This window comes from Heterocephalus glaber, unplaced genomic scaffold (assembly GCF_053883595.1).
Source record: "Heterocephalus glaber isolate CG9 unplaced genomic scaffold, H.glaber_assembly_v1.0 deba00000937, whole genome shotgun sequence".
In the NCBI taxonomy this organism is placed as follows: Eukaryota; Metazoa; Chordata; class Mammalia; order Rodentia; family Bathyergidae; genus Heterocephalus; species Heterocephalus glaber.
The window spans coordinates 288815-302822 of NW_028258173.1; the positions used below are offsets into that span (position 1 = coordinate 288815).

A 14008-nucleotide genomic window follows, 5' to 3' on the forward strand; every position below is an offset into this window, starting at 1 on the left:
GGGAGACCACACAGGCCTGCACCTCAAGGGTGCAGAACACACTGGGAAAGAACCATCAGAAGCAGGCCGCTGTTCTGGAGCATCTTCACAGAATATAAAACTACCCGCTACACCAAGAAACTCAGGAAAGGGGGTGGGCTCTCCACGCCCAGCAGACTTACAACACCCAGAGAAAACAGAAGGGACAGGGAAGAACTGTGGGCAGGACAGGACACAAACACTGTGGGCGACCAGCGGGGGATCTGGCCAGAGCCCTCCTGAGAAAAGGCCAGTCGCTGCATTGTTTTAAAAATCTGTCAGGGCTGACTGGAGAAATGTCATTTCTGCACGGTGTGCACAGCGGGGCTGTTAGAAAATCTGTCCTCAGGATATTAAACAGTCAGGGATTTTAAAAAATGCATGGGCATGTTTCTCCTCATCTGAGACAAATGAATTCACTTTATAACATCATATTCTTTTTCTTTTTTGGCATGAGTACTGCAATGGGTTAATAAGGCCAGAGAAGTAATTTTCCCAGTAGGTTACATAGGTAAAAGTATTTGATGTGGTTTCTGCAAACTGCAGTTTGGGACATTCAATAATTGATTCCTCGGCCCGATTTCCAAAGTACCTCCTCCGTACTCATCTGATAAATAGTGTGGTGACAACTTCAACCCTGAAACACTTTTTTACTGAACAGGGAGAGACACATCTCGCTCCACTTCTCCTGCAGAAACGGGTCGGAGGTAATCTCTGCTGAGGGGAGGGCTCTGCCCTCATGCCGCACCTCACACCCGGCACCTGCACCCGGCACCCGCACCCACATGAGAACCGCAGAGGGGCGCAGCTCCCGTCCGCACTCTTCTAATTGCTCCGACTCAGCCTTCAACTCTCCACACACAAATTACAGTTACGCTCAGTCCAAGGTGAAGAGGGAAAGTGGTCGAAACTAAATTCTGACGTCTGCAGTCAAAGAGAACACTGTGTTTTGGGATACACAGTAAGGACTCACCTTATACTCAGGAAACAGTTAGCTGTGTTGCCAACTGCAAAATAGTCTGCTGTGGTCACAATATCAATTCCATGAGGGAAAGTGCCCTGATGAAAGGTGAAATTGGGAGAAAGAAGAAAAGGTGAGAAATAATCTGACTGATGAAAGCATCCCCCAAAGCCAGGGATCGCACACACATCTCCACGCTCAGAGGCCACGTGGGGGACATCACATGGGGCCTGCAGGTCACTGCCTGGGCCGGACACTATGCTCCCACCGCCTGAGCCACTCCATATGAATCACATTTCAAATGGTTTTAAAATGTCAGCTTCAAAATGTTATGAAAGCTCTTTTGGAAAGACATCGGGGTTCAGTGGTGCAGATGTGACTGATCGCAGTCTGCACGTGATCCTCGTGCTGGGCTCACCCAGAGCAGGCTGGCCGCAGCGGGCACTGCAGAAGGCAGTGCCTCCTGGCCAAAAACAGCAAGGGAGAGACAGGAGCAGCCACACCAGCCAGCACCAGCCGAGGTGGGGATGTGCAGTGGCAGGGCCAGGCCAGGACGCGGGTGGGGGTTGCTGTGGACAGGCAGACAATGAGCCGTCAGCCTGGTACCTCCAGCAGGACCCGAGTCTGACACCACTGTCTGCTAGGAAAACTTGAAAAAAATCTAGAAATGATATAAAACTGTTTATGTCCCAACATAGAAATCCTCTAGCTACCAAGCCCAGTGGGACAGAAGACCTCAGAGAATGCCCCAGCTTGGCCAGGGTGGGCCAGTCACAGAGCCTCTGGGCCAGGGGGACAGCAGAGATGTCCTCAGAGCCCCACTGGCCACTGCCCACTCTGGGTGGGCAGGATGGAGTCAGCCCTGCACCAGCGCCCATATCTCCAACGGACCTAGATGGAGAAGCTGGCCAATGCCCCAGGGTGGCCCTGTCACTCCCCAGTTGCCTCAGCAACCTCTGACGCACATAGGTTTCAGACAGTGGCGCCAAGTCCAAGCACCTCACACGCGGACCCCAAGTGCTTGCCCTTCTCTCAACTGCTCAACCCACAGAGGAGATGGCCTTCAGACTTCCAGTTCTGCCCACCCTTCCAGGTGACTCTTGTCTCTTCGTGTGCAGCACTGTGGCCCTGATGACCAATGCTAAGCTGGACCCTTGGGGCTCTGGGAGGATGCAGCATGCCCCGGGTCGCTCCACAGTGCCTGGCCAGTGCAATCCCAGTCGGCCATGTTCACAGCAGAATGAAGCACAAGAGGCCCAACTTGCCGCCCCAGCAAGTCCCCCGGTCAGGGGTTGCCTGGTGCTCCCCAAGGTCAAAGGTGAGCCTTCCCCCTGTGGCACTGACTGGGGTACACCAGGTGGGGCCCCATATCTCCTTCAAGTCCTGGGAGCCACAGGGAGCTTCCCACTTTCCTGTACCCACCCTGCAGGGTCTCCCCAGGCTGAAAGAGCAGGGGCAGGATACAGAAAGACACCATAGCCAAGCCAGGTGCCACGGTCCCTGCAACCTGAGGCCTGGCCGTGCAGGCAAGCAGAGTGCCGGGCCTGGTCCTCAGGGCGGTCCTGGGGGAACCCATGTGCACCCCTCTTGCTATGACGCTCAAGTCCAAGCAGAAAGATGGCTGAACTCTTCCTGGCAGGAGTCAGCGGGCCAGGCCTCCCGCTGAAGCTCTGTTCTCGGTCCCCATCCCACCACACCCCAAACTCCAGGCCACTCTGCCACCCGCTTAGTCTGCGAGCCACCGGTTTTGGGTGCCATCCCCAGGAAAAGACACCAACACCAAAGGCCGCGGAAGGCTGAGGTGAAACCAGTGCCACCCTGTGGCCAGCCGTCCTGCTTAGCCAGCTGTGGCATCTGGCCCAGGCGAGTGGCCCTGGTAGGAAGGGTGGTCGCTCCCTGTGCATCCCGGGCCACTCCCTACCCACCACCAGCCAAACACCTCCGACGAGGGATCTCAGCAGCCCTCCCCTGCCTCCACACCCAGTGATGCACACCTGGGCCCCGGCTGCCCACTTAGGCCACATGCACCATGCGGGGCCACTGTCTGCACACCTGCTGCTGCTTCTGGCACCTATGCCCTGCCCCGGGGCCACCTGTGACCCACTTCCTCCCGAGGTGCCAGCGTTGGCCCAGGGTACCTCAGGCTGCTGTCTCCCCCAGGACATCCACCTACCCCTTGGCCTGCCCAGAACTCTTCTTCTCAGCCTAGGCCTCCGCTCCCTCCTGCACACACCCCGACTCTACCTCTCCACTTTCCTCATGCAGAGCAGCATCTCAAGCCCCTGGCCCCTTTGCTACTGTGAGACCCTAGAACTGATACACCTGTCACCCTGTCCAACCTCCTCACAGTTCCTTGTGGGGACCCTACTCCCTACCTAGGTCCATCCCTGCAGCTACTGCACAACCAAAACCCGGCCCGTCCAGCCTGTGGTCTATTGTCGGGCCAGGCCAAGCAGACCACACACTCCGATGTGTCTGTGTCTCACCACAGGAGGCCTGCGTCCACTTTCTGGGTGTGCTGGTACCAATGTCAGAGGGCACAACTATGATGCCAGTGGGCATGGCAGGGTCACGGGACACAGGCTCTGGGAAGGCAAGGCCAGAGCTGATACCATGTGGGCCGGGATGGGGCCAGGACTCCTCTGCTGCACTCGGGCACCTGCCACGTGGCAGCCTCAGCGATGTGCAAGGAGACTCCTGACCGTCATGAAGTACCCACCTGCGGAGGTCAGTGTCCAGGGCCCTCCCGCAGGCTCTGGGGCTCATAGCTACCCCTGAGGTGAGTTCTTTACCATGTCCAATAGTGTAAAACACCAAGTTCACAGCTTTCACCATCCCACCTCCAAAGCTACAGGAAGTTTCAGGAAGGAAGGTTTACAAAGCAGCCATACCTGTCTCCCCACATTCTCCTGGAAGGCAGCCTGAGGAAAGAAAGAACAAAGAGAGCAGGTAAGTGAGGTTTGGTTCTGTGAACACGGAGACAGATTCAAAACAAACACAGAGCAGTGCAAATGACCCATGGCTTCACTTTCTACATAAGAGTCTTCATTGTTGGCTGCACTAGGCCCTAAGGTCCTTTGTCACTGTCCTACATCCTCGTGTCCTTTAACACCACAATTTAAGAATCCAGTTTACAAAATCAGACATTCTGAAAAGCGGTCTTTCACAGAGAACGTAGCTTTCACCCTAGAGATCAATGCAGAAAGAGCCAAGAGGTGGGTTAAATAAAAGCCAACAATGTAAACACTTTTCCTTTACGGCTTGTCACTGTCAACTGACACCTTGTGGCTACCTCCTAAGGCCACCTGCCTCAGTCCCACAGCCTCTCCCACCAGTTCTCTGGGAGCCCGAGTCATGTACACTGGGCACCAGGTAGGGACTGAAAAAGTCTCATCTGGTAGGCGTGGAGGTGCACACCTATAATCCCAGGACTCTGGAAGACTGAGGCAAGACGACTGAAAATCTGAACCCAACCTGGGCAACTTATAGAGAACTTGTTCTACATTTAAAAATTTTTAAGAAGCAGCTGGGGATGTGTATCAGTATTAAAGGCCTTAGGCTCAATCCCAATACCACAAAAAAGTGAAATAAAAATAAAGTCTGACCTTAAACAAAACGAAAAACTGAATGCTTCAGGGTAAATCCTCTTCACCTCTTGGGTGGCTCCTCCCTCTTCCACCCTGACCCACACAGGTGAGCATGGCAGGAGCTGGCCAGGTGACACAACACCTCACTTCTTGTCTGTCACCAGAATGGGTCTCAGACTCCCTCAAAGTACCCAGAGCTGAGTCCCCCAGCCTGGGCTGGGGACAGGGGTAGACACGGGACCTCATATGGAGCTAAGCAGAGCTGCACATGCCTCCAACAGGTGCAAGAACAGCACACGGGGGCCCAGGGCCAAACTCGGGGGACCAGGGAGGACACCCCTGCCTGGGCAGCCAGTCCAGCACAGACAGGCTTCCTGAGCATTTGAGGACACGTAGAATGTCAAGGAGCTGAAGACCACAGCCCGACACGACCAGAAAGTACACAGAACGCTCATGGCTGTCCCCAGAGCAGGGCTCAGGCTGAGGTAGAAACCTCAGAAGACAGCCTAAGCTGGCTCTCCATACCTTCTAAACTGGGCAGAGACTTGATATCTGTGATTACCATTTTGTAAATTTTATAGTAAACACATTAAAGAAAAAAAACAACCAAAACAGTTTGCAAAATAAAGTCGACTTGAACAGTAATATTTAGGGACACATTTACTATTCTGGTAGCATCATCTGAAAGGTAAAAAAATAGTGGGAGATTTATGTGGAAAAGCCCAAGTTCCAGAGCAGCAAAACAATCTTGGAAAAGGAAAGGGAGAAGTACCTGCCAGACCTTAAAGCTGACCACACTGGGAGCGATCGTGATGCACAGGCTGAGAGGACGACACACTGGGCAGGTCCCTCAGCCTTGACACAGACAACACAGCCCATAGAAACCTGAGCCCCGCTCTGTGGGAGACCAAACCCCAGAGAGACGGACTTGCAGTCCTCGCACCCAGGACAGGTGCCTAGAACACGAAATGAACTCAGCAGATGACCCAACCAGAAAACAGGCCAAAGACTTAAGAGGAACTTATGACCAAAGAGGACGGAAGCAGCAGAGGCTCACGCCACCTGCCCTCGGGGAAACGCAAGTCAAACCCCACACTACCAACAGCAAGGCTGCCACCAAGCGCAGTGACCACATGCAGCGCTGGGAGGGCGGGGCCCAGCACAGCCCTTGGGGTCAGGATGCGGCCCAGCAGCTGTCTCCTGGCGTTACTGCAGGGAGAAGGCATCCTCACATCACACCGCACACGGCATCCACAAAGCTTTTCCTTTTTCTTTTTTTCTTCCCAAGGGCTGCGGATGGAACCCAGGGCCTTTACGGAGCTACATCTCCTGCCCTTTTCATTTTTCATTTTGAGACAGGGTCTCACTAAGTTGTTCAGGCTGGGCTCAGACTTGCAATCCTCCTACCTCAGCCTCCCAGTGCACTGGGATTGCAGATACGCCACAGCCCCATTCTCACAGGCCCAAGCCAGCAGCAATCAAGGCAATCAAGGTGTGCCCCAACAGCCACACACACTGTGGCACAGCCTCCGAGCGCCTCAGGAGCATGTGCCTGGTGGGAAGGCCGGGCTCCAAAGCTTACGCGCCGTGGACGCCACGCGGACAGCATTCCAGGAACAGCAGTATCACCGAGCTGGAGCAGTGGTGCCAACAGCTAGGAAAGAGGTGGCCGAGGTCAAAAGGGCTGATGTGGGATGTCCTGCAGACGGACAGACCAGGGAGCCCAACCAGGACCGAGGCAGGGGGGGTCTGCTTCCCCGCTATGTTTCATGGAAACTGCAAAATTTTATTACCGGGGGAAAATGTTGAGGGCACAGAAGCTCACTCCGTATTTTAACTGCATGTAAACCTCAATTATCTCCAAGTGCTCTAAGAGTCTAGGCACTATGCATCAAATGAAGTGATGGATGCAAAAGACATGAAAACTTTGCGGTTAAATAGAGGCCTTCCTGCCTTTCTCTGGCTGTCAGAGAGGTGCCCCAGCTCGACTCCTCCCACTCCTGCCTGGATCCCCAGAGCCTCGAGGGCCATCTCACTGCCCTGTCCCTCGGCAGTGGGAGAACCTCCTCAGAGTCAGCAGTAGCAGGCTGCTGGACCTTCCAGCATACAAAGCCAGCAACCTCATCCATCCACAAGATCGCTGAAGAACCTGCCACCACACATGGGCAGGGCTGACCTCGGCTGCAGCCCCAGGTGCTGCGGACCCGCAGGAGTGCCTCCTCCAGGCTGCAGGGAGGACCAGCACTGAGGGGCGAGGTGGCCACTTCGACGCCATCGGGGAAGCACCACAGCCCTGACACTGCTGAAGCCCAGGACGAGGGGACAGTGCCAAGCACCAGCAGCTGGAGGGATGGGGCCAGGAGAGAGCCAGGCAGGTCGGGCCTTGGGCCACAAGTGCAAGGCTCAGCCCTGCCGGTGGCCCCTGCACCCAGAGCACACAAATACCAGTCAGCATGGAAGGTCTGCCCAAAAGAGCAGCTTCGCTCCTGATCAGTAGGCACTTGCTCCTCATACTTCAAAAAAGAAAAAAAAATTAAAGGGCCTGAGGATGTACCTACCTCAGCACAAAAGGCCCTGGGTTCAGCTCCCAGCACTGAAGGAAAAAGGAATCCCATGACCTCAGACGTCTGACTTCTGTCTTAATTTTGCAGTCTGCTACTAAGCAGGTGAACCTTAGGTGATGTGTAGTCCAAAGAATTTCTTGCCAACTTTAAAGTTTTAATTTAACTTGAAGAAAAAAATGGTTTATATACTTTGATTTCACCTCATCCCCAGGGTGCATAAAGCTGTAAGTGCTTTGATTTTATTACTGCTTCCATAAAAATGTCTTAGGTCACTATAAAGAAGACATAAAAGTTAACTTTTAGGTACAGATTTAGCATAAATGTTTACTATGTCTGAGAGTCTTACAGCTACTGTGCCGGATAACCATCAGGGCAAAGGTGTGAAGACTCGGCATGAATCCTGGCTCCCCAGCAAAGCATTGGAAAGAGTGGGGAGCACAGAGCCCTCAGCCTGAGACAGCCGACCACACCTGACCACCTGCTTCCCTCACAAGGCTCAGGCTGCTGCTGCTGCTGCTGGGGATCTGCAGGCACAGCAGAAGAGCCCAGTCGGCGTGGCACTGGGGCTCACAGGGCTGCCCTACACCTGGCTGTCCTGCATCCTGAGCACATGTCCTTAAGGACCCCAAACCCCACCCGGGTGCTCCCCGGGGATGGCCCCTCTCCCGGGGCACTCACCCCGCCCTTCTGAGAGGCCCCCTGCCCGCATCTCAGGCCCCCAGGCCCAACAGGCACCGACCGGAACACCCCCCGGACCCCTGCCCGGGCTACCCCACACTCGCAGCATGTCTTGGAGACTCCCCCGCAGTCATCTCTTCTCACTCGTTTTGCTGGAAATTACCAAAGGAGGGCCGGGATGCAGCTCAGTGGTGGAGCAAGCTTGCCCAGCATGCAGGAGGCCTGGATTCCATTCCCAGCACAGCCAAAAGGAAACACCGATGGCCCATGTACACAAATTCAAGTCTGACGAACCACCAACCAGAGCTGCTTTCCGCCATCTCTCGCACAGACTCCATCCGCTTCCCACGAGACACTGGTCCTCGGGCACTGGGACAATCTCCTACCTCCACACCGAGCAGCGCCCCTCCTCCGTGGGAACCTGGGAACCACTGAGACCTACACTGCACCAAGGCACACTGGCCCGCCCTCCCAAGCACCCAACGACAGGAGGCCTGCCATCTCAGGAGCTGACCAGAGTGGAGCAGGGTGGCTGCCCGCCCCACCCCTGAGCCTGCCCTGGCTTCCTCTACGAACCCCTCCCACCAAATCCCACAGAACACCTCCGCATCACAGCACACACGCCACTGATCCTCCTGTGCCACTGACCCTCCTGTGCCACTGACCCTGGGATCCCGCACCCTCTCCCCTCGACACCTCCCAGCCCAGCAGCCACAGTGAGTGGCACAGCTCAGTCTCCGGCAAGCCTCAAGTCTCAGGGAGCTCCTGGCTGCACGGCCCGCTACCAGCAGCCTGGCTCCCCACTCCCCAAGTCCACTCTCTAGACCCAGGCCCTGTGGGGACCGCCGTGGCTGCCTGACGGCCTGCTTAGGGGCAGCTCCCCACCAGCCACCTGACCCAAGTCACTGATGATCCACCCAGTGGCCAGGTGCAATCCTGTAGGGCAACACCCAGGAGACGCCTGCAGGAGCCCCGAGAGAGACCTGAGCCTCACCACTCACAGCCAGCCCAGGCAGGCAGTGGGGCAGGGGGATGTGCTGGCACCTCTCCAGGTCACCACAGAACTGGCAAGGCCCTCAGCTCTCCAAGGACCCCACTTCCGAACTCCAGCCAAGGTGTATGAAGGCCCCTCCAGGGGCCTACCCAGCATGGCCAGGTGGCAGAGCTGAGCACGGCTCAGCAACAGCTTGCCCTGAAGGCTCAAGGGTACCACCCCACCCCACCCCACCCCCGCCGCCCCGTGGCTTGTCCTGCCTCCAGGTGCCTGTGCCCCATCCCAGGGCGCCTGTCCCACAGCCCGGACATGTCAGATGCACAAGACCCACTGTCTTCTCCCAGGAAACCCAGGCAAATGAACTGCTGGCTCTGCTTTCCTCACATAGTCCCACCCAAGAGACACTGAGGCCCTCACTGCCGCCAGGGTCAGTTAGGGCCGGCCACACCTCCGGCAGAGCGAGTGTGTGAGAACAAAACACTTACCGAGGCCGCTCTCCTGCAGTTCACATTCCGGTCGAACACTGAAGCGACGACCAAGGCACTGTGGAAAGAGGACATGGCCGATTAAAGGAAGCCCAAGGTGAGGCAGGCTGCACAATGCCAGGAGCCCTCTCTCCCTCTCTGCTCATTCACAACCCACCTGCTCACCTGAGGGCTGGGGCCATGAGAGCACCGTGACCTCCCAGACATCAGCGCCCCCAGGCTGGCCAAACCCAGGTCTGATGAAAGCCACAGGTGGCAGAGCCCAGACACATGGCTGATCCCAGGCACCAGGGCAACAGCTGCCCACGCCTTCCGCAGCATGAGCTTCAAGGAGCAGACAGACATAGCCACAGAGGACCAGCACACACCAGCCAGGCACCCCCCACTGGTGGGTCCACATCTAACCACAGCAACAAGAGGGCTGCAGGGTGGAGCTCCTTGTTGAGTCCTCCTGGCATGAGAAGAGGATGCACGTGCAAAAGACAAAGACACACACACACACACACACGTGCACCAGGTACACACACGCACAGAGGCACACTGGCAAGAGCAGATGCACCGCTCCATCTGATGTCCACCACCCAGCAGCAGGCAACCTATCGCGAGACAGAGCCTCTGACCTCGGACTAAAACTGTGATGACAAATAAACCTTTTCTTCGTAAAGCAGCCTGCTTCAGTATTTGTCATAGTAACAAAAAAAACCGCAGATGTGCTGGTGGCCAGGAAACACCTCCGGAGCACAGAAGGCAGCTGCAGTCTGCCCCATGCCACAGACAGGGAGAAGAGAGCCTTTTCAAACCCACTTTGGTGACCCAGAGGTCCCCACTCCACACGCTTCTTCTCTCCACCAGCCCCTCATCCCTCTGAGCTCCCAGGGTGTGGTCTCAGGGTGGTGGGATGGGAAGACACAGGGACCGTGGCTGCAGAGCTGAGACAAGATGGAGCCCTCACTCCCGGGCTGGTCCCAGACTCCCAGCTCCCTGCTCCGGGCCACCACATGCTCCAGGCACCTGGGGTGGGGACAGTGTGCGTGGATGGGGCCATCAACCCGCACATGGAGGGGTCCCAGGAGGACCAGGTACCCGAGTCCTGGATTCCAAACATCACCTGGTGGGAGGAGCTGGTTACTGGCCAGGACAGGACAGCGCCTCTTGTGGGACCAGAAAGTAAGACAGTGCTGACAGTAAGAGCAGCATCTTGATGAAAGGGTATGGGCGCCTGCTGGGGACAGCCAAAGCTGGAGGACCTGAGTAATGGTGGCAGCACCTGCAACCTGGACATGCATGTCCAAGCAAGAGGGATACAGAAAATCACCCTCAGTCCACATAGCATGGGACATCCAGCACTGCAGTCTGACCTGGAGTGTGCCCCACAGCCCAAGTGCTGAAGGCTTAGCCACGCATGGCACTGTGGGAGGTGGTGGAGCCACCTGGGGCCTAGTGGAGGAAGCAGGACACTGTGGACAGCGGGCCAGCACTCTCATGAGATGAGCAGGCCTTCACTACATGCTCCTGCCATGATCCGCTGTGCTGACACAGGCCTAGAGCAATGAGCCAGCTGCCCACAGATGAACTCTGAAACCGTAAGGCAGGGCTGGGGAGCAGCTCAGTGAGGGGCGCCTGCCCAGCATGCAGGAGGGCCTGGGTTGTCCCCAGTACACAGGGGTGGGGGGAGAGGGTTACTGTGAGCCAAAATAAACCTATTCTCCTCACACACTGATCACTGTCAGTGACAGGAAGCTCGCTGGCATACCTGGGCAGCAGGGATTTGGGGGGCCCCGGGCACAATCGTAATTACAGAAGGACAGTCACCTCCAGTGGACCCCTGCCAGCAAGCCCCGCCTTTCCAGGTGACCAAAGTCCTCAGCCCAGGGCTGGTGGAGACCACGTACCCAACATGGCACATGGGAAGGTATGGCCCCATATCACTCCCTGTCAAGCCCGCCTGGTCATTCTGCCACAGTGTCATCGCCAGGACAGACAGCAGAATGTAGGTGGGGTGGTGGCCATTTACAAACATGGGGGAGAAAGAACATGCTGGAATTGGACAGTGAAGCAAGTTGCACAACTTTGAACCATACCACTTGCCACTGTAAAAGGTGAGTTTTATGGTGTGTGAATTGTATCTGAATAAAACAGTCATTTTTAACAACATCCCAAGGTCATTTAAGACAAGGGAAGATGGAGGAGCCATAGCAGAGTGAAGGGGACAAAGGAGATACAATCGAGTGCCCTTGGGCCCTGGGTGCACTGGGCAGAGGACACGTGGACGTGGTGGGGCGCGTGGACTGCAGGTCAGTGCACAGCTCACAGTGGGGAGCGAGGAAGGGCCCCTGGACTCCAGTCTCTGGGCTTCATCAAGTGCACAGTGATTCAGTTAGAAGAGTTCTGAAGAACAACTGCCTGACACTGCTGGGGGCCGGGACAGTTCCCAGACACTGTGTCTCACGCTCTCACTGCCAGAACGCGATGGATGTGGCTTTTAAAGCACAGTGAGTCACCGAAGGCCAGTCTTCCCCTCTCTGAACTCCTTATTACACAGCAAATGGTAGCCACGATGAGAAGGGAGAACCTGCCTCGAACTGCAGGAAACTCATCTCTGCCTAGCACGGACATCTTAAGGTGGCTTCTGTTTCAGGGTGGCACAGTGGCTTCTATGAACGGAGTCACAGACGTCACTAAGCTGAGCCCTGGGTAAATGTGATCTTCCAGTGACTCAGAGCTGCACACCTGCTGCTCTTAACAAAACAAGTCTGGTACCCTACATACTTTCTCAGAATCAACAAATTTAAGTATTATACTTACATTCTAATGAGAGATTTGCATTTTCAAATCCATAAAGTTGTGTTTTCTATAAAAAAGAAATCAACTAAGAATTTCTGCTTTCATTCAACATCTGCCACCAAGAAATGTGGGCTCCAATGATCACCATTAAAGTTCACACTTCACACAGAATTCCTGGAGTCACCCATCCATCCATTCTGTGCAGAATTACTTCACATGGGAACCTGAACCAGCAAGAGGACCAAGCAGACGAGAAGCAGCCCTAAACCACCTCTCCCACCCTACCGAGAGCCTGCCACCTGTCCCAGACTCCAGTCACTTCAACCACCCTTTGAAGGCAGCAAGACAGGGCCTCCACTCTGTGCTTGCAGACCCTTACCCCTGCCCAGGCAGGCTGGCCACGGCCACTGCGGAGAACCCCAGGCCCCTGTGGGCCCAGTGCCTCAGCCAAAGACGATGCAGCCCAGCAGGCTGAGCCCTGGATAGTCTCCTGGGTTGGCCCGAGTATCTCAGGCCCTCCCCAAGGCCTCCACCCCTGCCACCTTTTTCCTAAAATCTTCACAAGCAGTTCTGTGGCTGCACATGCGATCTGCAGGGCAAGTGGGGCTCCCTGCCTGGTGCCACCACCCATCCCAGGTCCAAGGGCCGGCACACATTCCCTCCACACAGCGCTCCCTGTGCCTGGCATCAACACCCAGGAGCCCAGGAGATCAGGATCCCCACCCTGGAGACTCCTCCAGCTGCCAGGGCAGCCGCTGCAGGACCAACCCATGCACAATCACCAGATGAAGTCTGGTGCTCAGAGAAGCCCCGGGAGCCCGCTCCTAGCAACAGGCAGCAGTCTGGGCGGTGAGATCACAGGCGGCCTTGCTTTTAGCATACAGCAGCCACAGCTGAGAGCTGAGGATGGTCCACAGAGATCCCTGAGGAGGGAGCGACCAGACTGAGCACAGAGCCTGGCACACACTCCCCTCAGGTAAACATCTCACAACAGCTACTGCCTCATCCACACATTTCATCAGATTTCCTTCACAGGACACAGAGTGAACGTAACAATGCCTGGACCCACTGCTTCCATTAGGGCAGGCTTCCAAGTTAATCCATGACAAGTGTGTGTCCACAGTAGCAACAGGGTTTTGAAGAGTATTTTGATTTGGACTCAATTTTTAAAAACTACTTTCACACTGAAAAAACACAACTGGCTTATCTAGAAATACTAGTATGTATGTCTCAAATACAAATAGGTTTAACGATACTCATTACATATATAAATAGGAACGCACCTCCCCAAACCACTGCTCCAGAGGCCAGGCCTCCACCACCCCAGCAGGACGGCTGCAAGAGCCAGGGTTCTACCCAGTCTCAGGGAGGTGAGGAGACTCCAGGACAGCCCCAGGCACAGCTGCTGGGACAAGACCTGCGGTGTGCCTCCACCCAGCACAGACCCAGGCCCTGAAATCAAGGGAAGCACACAGCTCTGCATATTCCCACTCCAGCCCAGTGAGAAACAGAGCTCACCTAACTCAGCTTTTCTTATTTGTGCAATATTCTACAACACTCAAAAGCAAAACCCTGCTTTCAACTGAGCAAGAATAATCCTGTTGTTCTGATTTTTTTTCAGTGCTGAGGATGAACCCAGGGTTTCACATAGGTTGGGTAAACGCTCTACATTCCCAGCCCTGAAGTAAAAACACAATTTAATACCAGACTAACACTATACTTAGTATCCATCCATCTTTTCACAAACTGAAAATCACATACTTCCTCAAGTAAAATTTGAGCCCTGTCTTTGGCTGAATGTCCCGGGACCGTAAGAAGAGCCAGCACCCTGTCAGGAAGTAACAGTGCCCAGTGCTCCTGGGTCACTCGGAGACACCACGAGGACTGCCTCTCTGGGTGGCACAAGGCTGTCCAGTGTCTCCCTCACAAGCTGGGCC

The 14008-nt window shown here is 55.5% G+C and overlaps 1 protein-coding gene across 3 annotated transcripts in view; it reads right to left on the minus strand.

Annotated features, from left to right (window-relative positions):
- Window positions 1–14008, minus strand: part of Tbcd (tubulin folding cofactor D) — a 150125-nt gene that overhangs the window by 35451 nt on the left and 100666 nt on the right. For all 3 annotated transcript variants that reach the window (XM_013078115.3, XM_004861054.4, XM_021241301.2), the window contains 3 exons: window positions 9288–9345; window positions 3871–3900; window positions 992–1077 (listed from right to left, as the gene is read on the minus strand). In XM_013078115.3, coding sequence (XP_012933569.2) covers window positions 992–1077; window positions 3871–3900; window positions 9288–9345 — 174 coding nt within the window. The remainder of the gene's footprint in view (window positions 1–991; window positions 1078–3870; window positions 3901–9287; window positions 9346–14008) is intronic.